Source organism: Phocoena sinus, chromosome 2 (genome assembly GCF_008692025.1).
Source record: "Phocoena sinus isolate mPhoSin1 chromosome 2, mPhoSin1.pri, whole genome shotgun sequence".
Taxonomy (NCBI): Eukaryota; Metazoa; Chordata; class Mammalia; order Artiodactyla; family Phocoenidae; genus Phocoena; species Phocoena sinus.
In genome coordinates this window covers 18,481,875-18,500,930 of record NC_045764.1, presented here as the reverse complement: position 1 = coordinate 18,500,930, position 19,056 = coordinate 18,481,875, and the positions used below count along the sequence as shown (strand labels likewise).

Below are 19,056 nucleotides of genomic sequence, written 5' to 3'. Positions count from 1 at the left end.
TCTAAAAGCCCACTTTCAGGGAACTCCCTGGCGGTCCAGTGGTTAGGACTCCATGCTTCCACTGATGGGGTTACATGTTCAATACCTGGTCAGGGAACTGCGTGGCCCAAAAATTAAAAAATAAATAAAAATCCTGTTTTCATTAAGAGCCTCCTTATCTGGGCTACTTACTTCCTCAAAAGTGTACCAATAGTTACTGTGATTTGAAAGGGAAGAATTTGGGAATTCCCTAGTGTTCCAGTGATTAGGACTCAGCGCTTTCACTGCCTTGGGCCCCAGTTTGATCCCTGGTTGGGGAACTAAGATCCCACAAGTCGAGCGGCACAGCCATAAATAAATGAATGAATGAATAAATAAAAGGTAAGAATTTAAAAATCTATTCCCAAGTCAAGCCCGACACTAGTCTGCCATGTCAGTGCTTCCCAGAGCTCACCAGACACTAAAAGCAGAACCCATCAGAGCTCACCAGACACTAAAAGCAAGACCCATCAGAGCTCACCAGACACTAAAAACAGGACCCATCAGAGCTCACCAGACAGTAAAAGCAGGACCCATCAGAGCTCACCGGACAATAAAAGCAGGACCCATCAGAGCTCACCGGACAGTAAAAGCAGGACCCATCAGAGCTCACCGGACAGTAAAAGCAGGACCCATCAGAGCTCACCGGACAGTAAAAACAGAACCCATCAGAGCTCACCGGACAGTAAAAGCAGGACCCATCAGAGCTCACCGGACAGTAAAAGCAGAACCCATCAGAGCTCACCGGACACTAAAAGCAGGACCCATCAGAGCTCACCAGACACTAAAAGCAGGACCCATCAGAGCTCACCGGACAGTAAAAGCAGGACCCATCAGAGCTCACCGGACAGTAAAAGCAGGACCCATCAGAGCTCACCAGACACTAAAAGCAGGACCCATCAGAGCTCACCAGACACTAAAAGCGGGACCCATCAGAGCTCACCAGACACTAAAAGTGGGACCCATCAGAGCTCACCAGACACTAAAAGCAAGACCCACCAGAGCTCACCAGACACTAAAAGCAAGACCCATCAGAGCTCACCAGACAGTAAAAGCAGGATCCATCAGAGCTCACCAGACAGTAAAAGCAGGACCCATCAGAGCTCACCAGACAGTAAAAGCAGGACCCATCAGAGCTCAACAGATACTAAAAGCAGGACCTATCAGAGCTCACCAGACAGTAAAAGCAGGACCCATCAGAGCTCACCAGACACTAAAAGCAGGACCCATCAGAGCTCACCAGACACTAAAAGCAGGACCCATCAGAGCTCACCAGACAGTAAAAACAGGACCCATCAGAGCTCACCAGATACTAAAAGCAGGACCCATCAGAGCTCACCAGACAGTAAAAGCAGGACCCATCAGAGCTCATCAGACACTAAAAGCAGGACCCATCAGAGCTCACCAGACACTAAAAGCAGGACCCATCAGAGCTCACCAGACAGTAAAAGCAGGACCCATCAGAGCTCACCAGACACTAAAAGCAAGACCCATCAGAGCTCACCGGACAGTAAAAGCAGGACCCATCAGAGCTCACCGGACAGTAAAAGCAGGACCCATCACAGCTCACCGGACAGTAAAAGCAGGACCCATCAGAGCTCACCAGACAGTAAAAACAGGACCCATCAGAGCTCACCGGACAGTAAAAACAGGACCCATCAGAGCTCACCAGACAGTAAAAGCAGGACCCATCAGAGCTCACCAGACAGTAAAAGCAGGACCCATCAGAGCTCACCAGACAGTAAAAGCAGGACCCATCAGAGCTCACCAGACACTAAAAGCAGGACCCATCAGAGCTCACCAGACACTAAAAGCAGGACCCATCAGAGCTCACCAGACACTAAAAGCAAGACCCACCAGAGCTCACCAGACACTAAAAGCAAGACCCATCAGAGCTCACCAGACAGTAAAAGCAGGATCCATCAGAGCTCACCAGACACTAAAAGCAGGACCCATCAGAGCTCACCAGACACTAAAAGCAGGACCCATCAGAGCTCACCAGACAGTAAAAACAGGACCCATCAGAGCTCACCAGATACTAAAAGCAGGACCCATCAGAGCTCACCAGACAGTAAAAGCAGGACCCATCAGAGCTCACCAGACACTAAAAGCAGGACCCATCAGAGCTCACCAGACACTAAAAGCAAGACCCATCAGAGCTCACCGGACAGTAAAAGCAGGACCCATCAGAGCTCACCGGACAGTAAAAGCAGGACCCATCACAGCTCACCGGACAGTAAAAGCAGGACCCATCAGAGCTCACCGGACAGTAAAAACAGGACCCATCAGAGCTCACCGGACAGTAAAAGCAGGACCCATCAGAGCTCACCGGACAGTAAAAGCAGGACCCATCAGAGCTCACCGGACAGTAAAAGCAGGACCCATCAGAGCTCACCAGACAGTAAAAGCAGGACCCATCAGAGCTCACCAGACACTAAAAGCAGGACCCATCAGAGCTCACCAGACACTAAAAGCAGGACCCATCAGAGCTCACCAGACACTAAAAGCAAGACCCACCAGAGCTCACCAGACACTAAAAGCAAGACCCATCAGGGCTCACCAGACAGTAAAAGCAGGATCCATCAGAGCTCACCAGACAGTAAAAGCAGGACCCATCAGAGCTCACCAGACAGTAAAAGCAGGACCCATCAGAGCTCAACAGATACTAAAAGCAGGACCTATCAGAGCTCACCAGACAGTAAAAGCAGGACCCATCAGAGCTCACCAGACACTAAAAGCAGGACCCATCAGAGCTCACCAGACAGTAAAAACAGGACCCATCAGAGCTCACCAGACAGTAAAAGCAGGACCCATCAGAGCTCACCAGATACTAAAAGCAGGACCCATCAGAGCTCACCGGACAGTAAAAGCAGGACCCATCAGAGCTCACCAGACACTAAAAGCAGGACCCATCAGAGCTCACCAGACACTAAAAGCAGGACCCATCAGAGCTCACCAGACACTACAAGAAGGACCCATCAGAGCTCACCAGACAGTAAAAGCAGGACCCATCAGAGCTCACCGGACAGTAAAAGCAGGACCCATCAGAGCTCACCAGACAGTAAAAGCAGGACCCATCAGAGCTCACCAGACACTAAAAGCAGGACCCATCAGAGCTCACCAGACACTAAAAGAAGGACCCATCAGAGCTCACCAGACAGTAAAAGCAGGACCCATCAGAGCTCACTAGACAGTAAAAGCAGGACCCATCAGAGCTCACCAGACAGTAAAAGCAGGACCCATCAGAGCTCAGCAGACAGTAAAAGCAGGACCCATCAGAGCTCAGCAGACAGTAAAAGCAGGACCCATCAGAGCTCACCAGACACTAAAAGCAGGACCCATCAGAGCTCACCAGACAGTAAAAGCAGGACCCATCAGAGCTCACCAGACACTAAAAGCAGGACCCATCAGAGCTCACCAGACACTAAAAGCAGGACCCATCAGAGCTCACCAGACAGTAAAAGCAGGACCCATCAGAGCTCACCAGACACTAAAAGCAGGACCCATCAGCGCTCACCAGACACTAAAAGCAGGACCCATCAGAGCTCACCAGACACTAAAAGCAGGACCCATCAGAGCTCACCAGACACTAAAAGCAGGCCCCATCAGAGCTCACCAGACACTAAAAGCAGGACCCATCAGAGCTCACCAGACAGTAAAAGCAGGACCCATCAGAGCTCACCAGACACTAAAAGCAGGACCCATCACGAGCCTCATTCAGAGCCAGCTGTTCTAGAGACATTGTGCCATGTGTCAGCAATCGATGGGTCCAGCAGGGTCCTGCATCCTCCCATTGGGTCCAGCGTCCTCCCGTTGTTTCAGGGACAACAAGAGCTAATGTTTTCTAGAAAGCTATGCTTTCACCAAAAGCTGGTCGAAAACCCAGTTTATAGAAAAAGAGAGGCATCATGGGGATATAAAGATGACTACACTAGTTAAGAGTTCTGAGTCTCTCCATTCCCAATAACTATAAACATTTAAGTAAATCAACCTAAAATCTGGTTTCCTTGCCTATAAAATTAAAGGAGTAAGTTATACCTTTATTACCTCTTTTAGCTTGAGGATTCTATTTCAATGTGTACATCTGTAGCTTTGATTGATATCCTAACAGCTAGTCCTTAAAACTGCAGGATCATTTTCTCCTGATCGGCGTCATGGATTTTAAACAGCAGAGAGAAAGCATGCCTGCTTTTGTCCGTTAGAACAGGAAAGGTTCGGGTGCTCTTAAGTTCACCCGCTTGGACCACAGAACTGTCTCCACCAACCACCTACCTGGCCAGCACACCCCCCCTCCGGCCACCTTCCTGCTTTGGGTCCCAGCTCCCTCGCTCCCTGCCGGCTTTGCTCTTGGCCCTGAGCCCTAACAGCTTTGTGACCTTGGGTAAGTTACTTACCCTCTCCAAGCCTGCTTCCTCATCTGCAAGATGGGGATGATGATAAAAGCACCAACACTGACGAGAATTAGGTGTGATAAGCCCCGTAGGGTGCATGGTTTGGTGCCTGGCACAGGGAAGGCACTCAGTAAACGGCAGCCATTACTTCAGGTAATGACAGCTGCGTGGTTAGAGCATCCACAGGACTCAGCACGTAACGGAAGAGTCTAGGAAGTGCCAGCAAAGGGCCAGTGTTGCCAGGGCCCCTGGTCCCCTCCTTCTGGACCCCTTGTCACTTGTAGACTTGAAGGAATGAACACGCTGACTCCCTGTGTCTCTTCCCAGAAACTCCTCATCCCACAGCCCTGAAGATGGGACAGGAATCTAAGGACACAGGTGAATCTCTTTCACAAAAAGGAAACTGGTGACAGTGGTTGCCTCCCAGGTGGCTTGGAGCCAGGGATGGGAGACAGACTTTTTACTTTGAATTTTGAACCTCAAGTACATCTTACCAATATTAAAAATTAAAGTATTTTTTAACATGTTGATTTTTGAAAACTAAAAAGAGACAATTTGTATTTTTATTTATTTATTTATTTATGGCCACTCCCCGCAGCATGTGGGATCTTAGTTCCCTAACCAGGGAGGGAACCCATGCCCCCCGCAATGGAAGCGTGGAGCCCTAACCTCTGGACCTCCAGGCAAGTCCACAATTTGTATTTTTAAAAGGTTACACCTTCCCTCCGGGGAACTGGTGAGCTGAAAGGCGAGCTTCACGTGCCTCCCCCGTGCACCCCATAACTGCAGGGCTGTGGGCAGAAGTGGTCTAATCCCCTGACCCAGGATCAGTAATTTCTATCTCCAGAAGTCCAGATGCGGAAACTCTTAGGATTAAAAAAAAGCCACAGATGCAGTGACAGCTCTGGACTCTGCGCAACACTGTTGCACAAGATGAGCCATGTTCACACGGCTTCCAACATACGGCTCGCTCTGTCCACCAGGAGGCTGTAGGCAGCATCTGCTAAGGCTGGGTGGAGAGCTAGCAAATCATGCTAATCTAGCAGCAAAAGGTCTGCTTCTAGGGACAAATCAGAGGAGCTGGAATCTGGAGGAGTCCCGTGCAGCTCCGACAGCCTGGCTCCAGCCCCGAGTCACACAGCTTTTCCCAGCTCCCCACCAGCCGCAGCCTCAAACATCACCCGTATGGCAGACGCCGCCAGCTGCCCACACCCTGGTCTTGCAGAACCCAGTTCTATTCTGCACCGATTGGCCATATGCTTCACAGAAGCCTGAAACCCTCCCCGCCCCAGGGGTTGAATCCTCACTAGTAATCCAGAGCTTTTAATTCCACTCTCCTTGCCAGCGAGCAGTTACAGAAGGCGTATGATGGGCGTCTACTGCTGAAGGTCTTCTGTGCAGGTTTCCCTTTGCTCTTAAGACAGGACACACGGAAGAGGAGCTGCCAGCTGCCCCCCTGGTGCCTGCACCGGGCAGCAATATTGGGATCGGGGGACCAGCTACACAGGGAGCCAACGGTCGTGAGGCCGGGTTGAGACACTGAATCTCCCACCTCTGTGCCTGGGTTTTTGTGAGGTGATAAAATTTCCTCACTGTTTAAGCCACCGTGGAGAAGGGGGGACATCAGCTATGTAGGGCCCCAAGTAGTCAGATGCAATCTCCTTCCCCTGAGACGACAGAGTGGGGTACACACGTGCACGCACGCTCTCTGTTACACCAAACCAACCCCTGGTGAGTCCTAACTTCACCTCCCCCGTCTCCTTGACTCCAGCTCCTTGGAGGGGCGTGCCTGCCCTGTACCCCATCTGGATGCACCACTCTGCCCCCACCCCCCAGCAGTACCATTCACTTCCAAGTCTGCCTCCTGCAGAAAGAGTTCATCTGACCTCACCTACAGCTTCCTCCAGTTCTAACACAGAGCATCTCCTGCCTCGACATCCCTGGGTTGCCCTCTCAGTGTCCACATTCTGAGCACACGTCATTTACGGTGACCGACTGACTGATTAACTGAATGAAAGGATGAGTGAACTGTGTGAACGATGAATGCGTGAGTACAAAGCACCATTTTCCTTCACCTGAAACCTGGGGTTTTCCTTTCCTCTTTTCTTTCTTGTCTTCTTTCCTCATCTTACTTCTCTGTAGAACAAAAGACAAAAATTGAGATATAAGATATTCAGAGCTCAGACTCTGCAGGATGAATAAGTATTTCTAGAGAAAGCCCCAAACGGCATGCCCGCCCGACCTCCTGGGAGTTGCAGATAAGGGAAGGGGATGACGGTGTGGGGATAGCACTTAGACTCCGCATGACGGCCTCCTGCTCTCTACCCCGCAACACACAGCTCCACACAATGACGAGCTCCACTACTGAAACTAGGGGAGGGGCAGCCTTAACAGGTCAGGAGTCACAGCAGAAAATGCAGCAAGTCTAGCCCACAGGAGGCCTTCAAAAGATGTCCCACCGGAGAATGAGGTGACAGAGCATCTTGTGGTTAGGGCTTTGGGCTTATACCTTGAAGTTTTTTATTATAAAAGCAGGATGAAATGTGGATACCAGTAATCACCCCATGTAATGAACTTCATCTGAATGTGCAGACTAAAAAATATTTGACCTAAAAGTAGCTGTTTTAAAGTGGAAAATAAAATTTTGGGTTTTTTAGTTTTTACTTTAAAACTCCTATGGTTGGGACTTCCCTGGTGGCGCAGTGGTTAAGAATCTGCCTGCCAATGCAGGGGACACGGGTTCGAGCCCTGGTCTGGGAATATCTCACATGCAGCGGAGCAACTAAGCCTGTGAGCCACAACTACTGAAGCCCACGTGCCTAGAGCCTGTGCTCCGCAACAAGAGAAGCCACCGCAGTGAGAAGCCCGTGCACCGCAATGAAGAGTAGCCCCCGCTCGCTGCAACTAGAGAAAGCCCACGCGCAGCAACGAAGACCAATGCAGCCAAAAATAAATAAATAAATTTATAAAACACAAAAAACAAAACTCCTATGGTTGTTAGCCAAAACTCAAAATAGAGGGCCACCAGCAGGAGATTTCCAGACCATCTGCAGAAAGGCCTACTCCATCATACCAGCTGAACCTCTCATAGCTGCTCTTCTGTGTAAAAGCCCTGGGGCCGAGCTTCTGATGAGATGGCAGAAAGAACACTGCAGAGATCACGACCCACTGTGGAAATCGGCAGTGGGCCCCCTTGAAGGTATGCAAATACAATTCTAACTTAAACCTTTAAATCAGGACAGATATTAAAATTTGCGTTCATGTTCATCATGTAATAGCAAACCGACACTAAAAACTTCTGCAAGATCTTTTATGTTACACAAGAGTAAAAACTGTAGTATATGTTCAGATAGTTAAATGAGCACCAAACACTACAAAGTGTAGCCAACATGGTTCTATTAAAAACTCTCTTCAACTATGGCATTCAAGGACAGCAATATAATATTTTCTTTACAAAGCAACCAATATAAAAATCTGCAAATGCCATAAATTCATTTATAGGCTATTAGTTTCGCATAGGCATGTCATTAGATTCTTTCAATTCTTTCAGTTCTTTCCTGAGGTATTTTTTGTGGTTTACTTTTATTGTACTGCTGGATGCGTTATCTTTGATCATCCTTTTCCTAAAATGATTTTTAAAGACCTGCAAAAAATTTTTATTGCATAGGACAACTGTTCATGACACAGAGATCGGGAACTGCAAATATGTGGCACTGGAACAAGCCTTACAAATGTTGCATTTTAAGAATTTTTTTTTTTTTTTACAGTTTGCCTCTTTTAAAAAATTGAAGTTACAGCTAAGAGTTAACTACGTACAGTGAAGCAGTTTGGGAATGTTAGAGATTAGAAAATACGATGAATGATAAAGGGGAAAAAAAAGCCATAATTCTTGCTGGCTTTATATTGTATTGCCTTCAAAAGCAACTGTACATATTGCAATCAGTTCATAGTTAAATATTTCTACTAATCTGTTTTAGGAGAGTAAATGTCTTTCAAGGTTTCCAGTTCCTCTATGAGCTTCTTGTTCTGAACTTCCAGCACTGCAACTCGACTCTCCAGACATTTGACATATTCTTTCTTTCGACGTCGACATTCTTTAGCAGCTTCCCTATAAGAGAGTAGAAGCAAAAGGGCAAAAACAAAACATTTTTTTTCATATGCATGCTACTGACAGGGAGGCTGAAGTAAGCTTGGTAAATGTGATCGTCGTGTTCCAAATCCTGGGACAACATTCCCAATGCGATTCCAAACCCTAAGCCAAACTGGGTTCTGAAGGGTCACAAGCATCCCTTCCACAAGTCCACATGGCAATTAGTAAGACTGCTGCATCTCCTGCCTTGATTAGAGCTCTGGGCAAACAAGGCCCAAGTCAAAGACAGTCACTCTGCTTTACGGCAGTAAAGATCTTTGAGGGCCTTGAGTTCCTCAATGAGAGTCTTGTTCTGGTTTTCAAGCACAGCCACACGGTTTTCAAGACATTTGACATATTCTTTCTTCTTCCTGCGACACTCCCGGGCAGCTTCCCTGGAACCAACACAAGGCAAATGACAACAGGAACAACCTCTCAGCACAATCCAGAGCAGCTTGTGAGTCTCTGCCCCCCAGACTCAACTGCCGGTCAGTCCTTGGGGATGTCCGCACGGAGCCGCACAACAGTCGTAACCGAGCACATGCCTCGTTGGGAGGTTACCCTAAGACAGCAGGAACGACGGCAGAGCACAACAATTCGCCCGGCATCCGTTGTAAATGGTGTTTTCTTAGGGCACACGTCCCATGGTCACAGTGACCAGCAAGATTTTCAGTAACCAAAACGACAGGACCACATCCCCAAGTGGAATTTCTACAAAAACATTTACAGATCTTTTCAATTCTCTTAATTATTTTTGTCCACCAAAAGCCACATATTCCATCACAATGAGTTAACTTTATTTGATCAAAAATGATTAGAAAAATTAATCCTTAGAAACCAGTGTCAGCACTGGAGATTTTAATTCTTCAAGACTAAATCTCAGTAAAACAAGATCAATCATGACTGCAAGCCAACAGTTTGTCGGCTAGAAAACAACATGGATAAGAATAACAATAAACAAATCATGCACATTTTCATAAACCAAAATAGAAGGGACTCTGCTTCTGAAAACTAAGGAAGGAGAGAAGAGAGGGTACAGAATACAACCCTCAATAATTCAGATAACTTAAATCCAGAAACGTGAGAACACCACAACTGAAGTCATGGAAAGGACGCGAGAGATGCATCTGCTAACCAGGATTTAAAGCACTGCAGACACGCCCGGAGAAAGGCCAGACCAGCAGCCAAAGCAACACACACAAACAAACAGAGGAGCTGAGTTAGTCACTTTCACACATAACCCTGCCAAAATACAATGGACATGGCCAACATTTTCTTTCTTTCTCCTTCTTTTCAGGGTGGGAGGGGGTGGCTACTACATCATTGAACTCGTCTAGAGAATATACCCTCTGATAACAGCTTTGTTTTGGAGTGTTCCTTTGAGAATAACTGCCTTTGGCGTACCCATCATATCAAAAAGCCTACATTGAAACAGGTAATTCAAATATGTATAAGCAAAAGTTGTGTTGAACGTCTAATCGCCAGTTACTGTAATGCCAGTTAGCACTGCTGCAATTCTGGACTAGGAGTGACACATGCAACACATGTGGCCAATTCTGTTTTATTTTTAGGATAGTTGATGCTCACTAACAACTGGTTATCTGTGTTTTCTCTGTGGGAAGCAAGGGTCAGCAGAAGAGAGCCCTTGAAATCCCAATGAACTGCAGGAAAAGATCGAGCCCTACTCCCCAGCCAAGAACAAAGCCATCACCCTGTGAACTTGAAAGGTTCTCAGACTTCTTAACTGGTTAACAGAAAAGTTAACAGTGTAAAAGTGAACACAATCTGATAAACACAGATGAATTTAATCTAAATGATGCACACAGCAATGCCAAGAATAAATCCAAGCACACTTATACATTTGCCAGTTTGGGAACACAATTCAACTCTTCCACAAAGAAACTAAAATACATTTCTGAACACCAAGGTTTTTGTGATTAAATCATTATATTAAGTTCTAGGTCTGCAAGGAAGATAGATAGTCATTTTACAAAACAAGTTACTAATAAGTGAAATTTTAAATGTCGAATAGCTGTGTTGTGGGATGTCTAATGTTTCAAGTTTAATTTACCAAGCTGTGCTATTTCTTGTGAGTATGGATACTTTGTGTCTCATGCGCCTGCATGCATGTTACCAGAGTCAAAATATTCCAGGCACAAAGCTCTGGATGGCCACACCAGTAGGTGGTACATTCCTAAGTAGTCTCAGCTAAGGAAAACACCTGTTTCTTCTATTAATAGTTAGCTCCATTTTCAGGCCTTGCATTTGTCTGGATATACCCTTAGCATGGAGAGGAAGTACATGGCAAAGAGGAAAAGCTGACAAGGTTATTAAAGAAATAACAACTGTAGCTGGTGGCAGAAATACAATTAAGTATGTATTATGAATGCCAGCCAAAGAATTTAGCTAGGAGAATGTATAACAGGTCTTTGACATTAATAAGTATATCCTACAAACTCTCCATAAAGCTAAATCTGCAGCTGACACCGGGGTCTCTTTGAGGTGACCTGGTCTTAGTGCAGTGTGGGCTCTGGGGAAAGACGGCCTGACTGCAGTTCCAGGTTCTGTCCAGTTTGGGCTGTGTGATCTTAATCAGCTTGTTACCTGACCTCTCTGAACCTCAGTTGCTCATCTGTAAAGTAAGGGAGAATAACTAGACCTACTCTCATGTGAAAGCTATGTGTGAGTTAAAAAAAAAAAAATGGTAGAGGGCTTCCCTGGTGGCGCAGTGGTTGAGAGTCCACCTGCTGATGCAGGGGACGTGGGTTCGTGCCCTGGTCCGGGAAGATCCCACATGCCGCGGAGCGGCTGGGCCCGTGAGCCACGGCTGCTGAGCCTGTGCGTCCGGAGCCTGTGCTCCACAACGGGAGAGGCCACAACAGTGAGAGGCCCGCGTATCACAAAAAAACGGTAGAAACAAGCACTGAAAACTTGCTCAGCAGACACTGAGCAACCGAAGAGCCATTTATCATCGGCTTTTCTCTTGTCCTGCTCTGAAACTGAAATTTGGAAGCTAAAATAGACCCTTCTCAGAATCCCGTGCACCTAGGGACTCTCTTGTTTATTTCTAGCCAATGAAACGTGCAAGAACATGTGAGAAAATGAGAGAGGGAACTGGAAGCGTATGTACGATAGGAGGCATCTCTATGCGGTGGGGCTGTGGGTAATGTTAATTCTTCCTCTTGCTTTGTACTTGTCCCCAGCTAGAATTTTTCAGAATAGATTGTACTTGGGTATAATAGAGAAAAAACAAAGTTGCAAAATAGATAAAAGAAAACTACATGTAAAAGACTTAGAAAATTCTGAACTCACACTCAGATTTATTTTGCTCACAAAGAAGCTAAAAATTATACGTATCACCTACTTCACAAAGTAAATACCAAGTACAAAATGAATCTTTATTTGTAATAAAGTCCTTCCATTATCATTTAAAAAATGATTATCGGGCTTCCCTGGTGGCGCAGTGGTTGAGAGTCCTCCTGCCGACGCAGGGGACACGGGTTTGTGCCCCGGTCCGGGAGGATCCCGCATGCCGTGGAGCAGCTGGGCCCGTGAGCCATGGCTGCTGAGCCTGCGCGTCTGGTGCCTGAGCGTCCGGAGCCTGTGCTCCGCAGCAGGAGACGCCACAACAGTGAGGGGCCCGCGTACCGCAAAAAAAAAAAAAAAAAAAAAAAAAGAATGTATCTTTTAGACATTACCCTAAAACACATATGAGGATGTACGGCCTGCTGATGAAACAGTTTCATTCCTGGAACTCTGACTAGAAGACTTACTTATCAGCACATGCAGAGCACAAGCCCACATAAAATGCCACACAACATGTAACTTGGGAGAAATAGCCGAGGAAAAGTTAACTTTTTAAAAGCCCCACAGTAATAAATGATATGTCCCCTAAGTGGTTGCAGTTTCTAGTGAAACATCTTACCTATTTTTCATTAGCCTCAGCTCTCGTTTGCGTGTTGCTTCCTCTGCTAGTTGCTGGGGACTGTGCAGGCTTCCCGGCGAGGCAGCCATCACTACTCCCTGTGGCAAAGCAGTAGTTGGAGCTCGGATCTGGTAAGTCGGCATGTCACCAGTGGTGGCTGCAATGAAACAAAATATCACGTTATATAAACAACTTATGACTTGATATCTTACGTAAAATTGACCTGGAAATAACATACTTCTTTTTATGTGTTTTAAGAGGTGAGCTTGCTAATGTTTAAGATGATTATTCTGAGCATTATGGAAATTTTAGGTATCAAAGATCCCTTCAGCATTTGGAACAGTGATACTCAGCATGCTCTATACATTTAATTGAAAGGTTTTTATCAAAGGCTAAAGTAGACAGGCTTTTCAACTGATAGTTCATTTAGCCTAAAATCAGTGGTGTGCTGATAAATATTTAACCACCAGCTCTCTAAGGGGGAGAAAAAAGCCCTGGTCCGTAGTGTTTCTCATTCCCATGATGTAAATGCTTTCACCATGGCCAATTTCAAGCTACCGATATGACTTCACTAAATGTAGAGTTGGAAAGACATACAACAATAAGTAGCACACCATACAGACAAAATAGATGTAAATAACCTCAAGAGCATAGATACAATTATTAGAAATGATGAGTTTTAAGTATTTATTAATGTTGTTTTTAATGTAATTTGTTAAATATATATGTATTTATGTCTTTAGTTTTTAATAATGTCTGTTTTTGCAACCAGTTCATAAAAATCCTGAAAACTTAATAATTGGCTCCAGCAAATGAGTGGGAGCTGGCCCTAGCACACCACTGCAAACATTTTAATTAAGAAGAACATCTCCATCCTCTGAATACCCCAGCTAAGAGATTTTCCTAAACCCTGCAGCATGCCTGAAACAGTTCCTGAATGTCTTTAAGTGCAAGTCTTATTAACAGGTGATGACTGTTACTGTTACTGGTACTGGAAGGAAAATACTAGCTTACTGTATTTTCAGCTTAAAAACAAGGACAAAATAAGAAACAGGAAAGCTCTACTTAAAACTGGTTTCTGTAGGGAAGGATAATTTTTGTCTTTCTTAGATTTCTTGGGATAATAATACATTTCTAAGTATTCATTTTTTAAAACACATTTTCTAATTATAGTATAATCACAGTTAAATGACAGATTTAAATATTTATTTAGTATTCAGATTGAATACTAAAAGTAAGTCCTCAAAGTGTAATAATTTAATTTCAAAATTTGTCTATCTACTGCAATAAACACAGGTTCCTAGGAAGGACAGATGGATTTAAGTGATTAAACATGTTTCTACCACTAATGTGTCAACTTTGAGAATATATGGTCCAGAATTAATTTGTTGTTTTGATGAGATATTACAAAATACATGCTCTCTCAAAGCTAAATGCAAGAAAAAGGTTAAAAAATCCTATAAAATCCTATAAAAATTGGTCTGATCTAAATCCCAATCAAAATATGAAATGCATCACTGCTGTATGTCATTAAAATGTATTATACCTATTAAGAAACAAAATTTTACCCAAAGGGAGACAGAGACTTTTTTCACTTAAGTAGAATATTATCACTGAAAATAGCCAAGCAGTTTAAAATGTTAATCGAAAACTGATCTATGTGCTTATTTTGGGTAAATGCCAGGTTTCTTCCCTCTGGGGCTCAAGAGTTAGGTGAGAGAATAAAAATATGGCTTTGGGGGCTTCCCTGGTGGCACAGTGGTTGACAGTCCGCCTGCCAATGCAAGGGACATGGGTTCGTGCCCCAGTCCGGAAAGCTCCCACATGCCGCGGAGCAGCTGGGCCCGTGAGCCATGGCCACTGAGCCTGTGCGTCCGGAGCCTGTGATCCGCAACGGGAGAGGCCACAACAGTGAGAGACCCGCGTACCGCAAAAAAAAAAAAAAAAGGGCTTTGGGTGAAGATCACTCAATTCTTCATAAGGTTTACAAAAATATCATTTATAAGGTTCTTCCTTCTATATATAATTTAATAAACAATGGTGAATAAACAGTAACTGTGATAGATATAATGATCACCAGCAGAATCTCTATTAATAAACTTGGGGAAAATCCTAAATTTGTTTTCATGACTATTTAAAATATTGTACACACATATGTCTCATTAGGTGTCATAGAAATTTTTGAAATATTGAAGAAGATAACTTTAAAAATCAGTTGTAAACTTACTAAAGATTTTTTTTTAATATTTTAATCATATTGCCAGAGGAGCTAGAACGGTGCACAGAACAACATGGTTCTCTACTTTTCTCTTTATCCACATCAAGGGAAGGTGGCTATGGGATAATAAAGGTTAAACAATGGAACCCACTGGAGGCGACAGAGGCTTTCTAAAATTGGAACAATGGCCAGCGACGAAGAAGTCGTCCCTGTGTCGTTATGCTGACATTTGCAGGCAGCAGGGATGCAGACCTCGGTCTAGGGTTGCTCTTGCCAAACACTGCTGACAAAGAGTGCAATACAATGAATAGAAAGGTACAGAGGGGTTTGCTGTGCTTGTTCGAGTTTTGTGTGTACTTTTTGTACTGTAAGTTAAAGCAGAATGCTTGAGTAACCATTTTTTCGAAAAAGGAAAAAGTCGGGGTGGGCAGGAATACTTTGCAGGTGAAAAGTAAAGTTCATTCACTGGTCTTAAAACCAGAAATGGTTCTAAACTTGTGCCTATTTCCAAAAGCTGAAACTACCCTCCAAGGACCAAACTTGGCACCATGAAGAACAATGGCACTTTCAAAAGAAGTATTCTTAAAACATTTTGAGCAATAGCTCAGGAAAACATATCGCTTTAAAATGATAACTTGGAAGGGAATGAAATACTTGGATGTATTAGTTCTGGATGTTAGTTAACAAACTGGGTTTTATTACAATTTTTCAGACATAGTGTATATTCATTTTATCTCCTTCAACAAAAATCAGTTTGCAGCTCATTAGTTCAAGCCAGAAACAGGAATTAGTATAAATTAGTAGGAATTTGTATAAATTTCTGTAATATCCCAACGAATCTATATGACAGTACTATTCTAATGGTCACTGAATAAGAATCAGTGGATGAATTCCATATATTCAAATATGATCACATTAGCAAGCATGTTAATAAGATATGGGCAAAGAGAATCTCTTGTTTTGAGGAAATCCAAATGTCAAAAAGTTTTGTTTTTGAAACAAGTTATCAAAAAGTTCTTATCTTAGCTTTAGTTTCCAGTGTTATGGATGCAGTGGCGATTTAAAGCAGGTTAGCTATTGAGGATCACAGTTCAGAGAACCATACTACACTCTTCGATGACACATTCTGATCTCTGTACTCTTATAAAGGCCAATTCCTGTTCCATCTTAACTACTGAAAGTGTCCAAATTATTTTTTATGCTAGAATTTCACTGTATAAATTATTTCTGAAAATAAATGGGCCATAAGTGGGGGCTTCAAGCTCATGACTGAAGAAGAATAAGAAAAAGATATTTATACATTAATTTTATTCTAAGGCAGCAAACTTTAAAGGCAAGTCAGGGATATCTTTTTTACCCTAGACTCTAGCACAGTCCTCGGCATACAATGGGTGCTTTGTGAGTTTACATGTGCACCACAAAGTAAATTTTGAACTTCTCAAGGTTTTGCAAAAGCCCACTGCCATTCAGAATGTTTAAAATAAGCAATCTTATTATTATAAGACTATAATTAGCTATTGTTATTATAGCTAAGTCTTTAACACTAAGCCATGGAAAGCCTGGTAAGATGCCATGTATTTATTCAAACTGACCCTTCTTGATAAAAGGCATTGTTTCTTAAGTCTTCCCTTAAATATTACTTATCTACCCTGGCATTTTAGAAACAGAGGAGTTGTAATTACAGTGTGATTCCAACAATCTAACTCCTGACATGAAAAAAAAGTTTAGGTTTAGTGTCAATATTTCATGGGAAAGAAAATTCCTAGGACTCTCAACTCTGGTCAGTAACTTCATACCTCTCTTTGCAAGCTTTAAACACGGTACAGCAGAAAAAGCATGGGATTTGGAGTCTGGGTTCTAGTCCAGCTGTGCCACTTACCAGCCATGTGACTTGGGGCAAGTTCAGTTTCCTCATCTGTAAAATGGGGATACATGATCTCATTTAATACTCACAATAAACCCTATAATGTATGTCAAAGTGTCTAGCACAGTGCCTGGCACATGGTAGGCTTTCATCAAATGTTAGTTCCCTTCCTCTTCCCTTCCTTAAGTTCTGAAAGACAATGTTCCAAATTATGCTTATACTGTATAATTAAAAGACATATAACAACCATATTTTCCCCTGGAGTTTCCCTTCTAACAAACCTAGGTAATAGAATGACTGAAACGTATGGCTCTTATTCCTTATTTTGTTTAAAAAATATGCCCCTTAAAAAAACTTTTAAAATTTCTACTATATTTTATTATATCCCTTTAGAGAATAAATCATTAAAAGATAATATAAAATGTCCTTTTTAATGTGCATAATCATTTAAAAGAGAACCTCAAAGATGGAGGATCACAAAGAAACACGATACAATCTCATCAGACTGGTAATAAGAAAACTGAAAACCTCACAAGTAAAAGGTGTTTGTTTTTTTCTAACCAAGAAAGAAACAAGAAACTCAGCCAAATGCCTATCTTGATAGCTTCCAAAGTGAAACAGTTTATCAACACCCCCAATGATGGTGATATTACTTGCTTATTGGTTTATTGAGATCTCTGAGCACATCAGCTGAATAGAAACATTTTTCTATGTGCAGCTCCTCCCTTCATATGTCATTTTGCTCTGCGTCACTAATCCCAAACACACTGAAGTAACACGCAATGGAGGTGACTTAGGAGCCATAGTTGTTAGCAGGGGCTTCTTTCCCTGGCTCCAGCGAAACAAGGACATCTTCACTTTTCCTTTTGATCCTCTCCTCCCCGCCACCACACCAGTACTCAAAATGCCCAAATCAGGCTTGTCCTCGCCTGGTGTCTCACACTGCCAAAAACTTTCCCTCCTCCATTGCTCCACTTTTTCCAGGAAAATGAAATCCTATATAAATGTAACTAAGTACTGATCATTTTCAAATTTGCTACAATTACTATAACAGACAGACCATGTGGAATTAAGCCAGTACTATTTTTTATTTTAAGTTACACATATAAGGGATCTTCCTGAGTTGTTTATTAAATGAAACTCTTAAAGTGACAAAAAAAAGTGTATGTAAAAAGATGAAATTATGAATATTGAAATTTAAAGTTCTCTATAATAGCAAATATATGCTCTATTGTCTTATGAGAGTAATAATAAATATTCTAGAAAAAATCCATCTTGACTACTTAACATGATGCTAACTTCATTTTGCATGTTTTATAAGCAGTGTATAGTATGCTATTATAACTCATCTAACCGTAGCATTAATTTACGAATGTCAGGTGGATTTTGAGCAGCAATGTAATATGGTGTGAACAGAACCAGACAAGGAGTCTGAAAACCCAAACGGGTTCACCACTTGCTAGCTTTGTGAGCTAGGAGAGCCTTTACCCACTCTGATCCGATCCCTGTTCAGTTACATGCAAATGAGTGTAACAATATCTGCGCTAAGTGCCTCAGTGAGAATGCATGGAAAGTGCTTCTCCTCTCCGGTATTTAAACATGGTTTCTTCATTGAGGCTTGCCCTGATCCTTTAACCCATATTACTGCTTCCTGTGGGTCTCTCGTGATCTGACAGCTTCTTTGATAGCACTCACCCCATAAGTGATTTTTTTAATTTTAAAGTTTATGTAAATGCAAAGCATCATCATAATTATTTTATTAGGCAACGTATTCATATAGGCATAGAAAACTGGACAAAGTGAAACCATTATCCTAAACTATATTTCATTAAAAATTTTTCAGAAACAGTGAGGAAATAACACAGTGGCAATTTCAGTATACCTTCCACACAGGTTCAGAGTTTTATGGAAACTTAAGGTAGATGAGTGACATCTTGTTTTCATTTCCAACATGATTATAACTTGCTTCGCTACCAACTTCAAGAAGCTGTTATAACTTGATCCAAAACATTCCTTTACGTGAGAATTTCCAAATATAAACCTTTTCCAGCACCCTCTTTTCACAAAGGTAAAATGCATCCTTATTCACTAAGATACTGTTTTCCAAATTTGAATAAGTTGTAATATTTGTTTTTTAACAATTCAGAAATCCAGGCTGAATACAATTCATCAGAGTTTTTTAGACTTGGAGACTAAAGGGTATGGAATTAGGCTCCTAAACATAATCAGCTTATGAACAAAGCCAAGAACTATTTCTAATAAAACTTTAAACTATACCCAACAGAATCAATAATATAATTCTATAAACCAAAGATATTCACTTTCACATTCGATTCTATGATCCTATAAGCAAATGCTCCTAAAACCTTTCAGGCCAGTCATTATTTTGGAGCCTGATTTTGGTCCAGATCAGCTTTTCAAACTATAAGTTGTAGACCATGAGTAATTCAGTAATTAATTTCATGGGTCAAGAATAGCATTAAAAAAAGAATGGAATAGACAAGTATGAGT

The 19,056-nt window shown here is 42.8% G+C and overlaps 1 protein-coding gene across 19 annotated transcripts in view; it reads right to left on the bottom strand.

Annotated features, from left to right (window-relative positions):
* Nucleotides 1-19,056, bottom strand: part of CREM (cAMP responsive element modulator) — a 105,696-nt gene that overhangs the window by 31,242 nt on the left and 55,398 nt on the right. For 5 of the 19 annotated variants that reach the window (XM_032622680.1, XM_032622689.1, XM_032622693.1 and 2 more), the window contains 3 exons: nucleotides 16,561-16,596; nucleotides 12,464-12,620; nucleotides 7,706-8,517 (listed from right to left, as the gene is read on the bottom strand). In XM_032622680.1, coding sequence (XP_032478571.1) covers nucleotides 8,373-8,517; nucleotides 12,464-12,620; nucleotides 16,561-16,596 — 338 coding nt within the window. In that variant the 3' untranslated portion in view covers nucleotides 7,706-8,372. Of the gene's footprint in view, nucleotides 1-7,705; nucleotides 9,250-12,463; nucleotides 12,621-16,560; nucleotides 16,597-19,056 lie in introns of those variants that run through there. The other 14 variants (XM_032622684.1, XM_032622691.1, XM_032622687.1 and 11 more) reach the window with 7 other exon arrangements.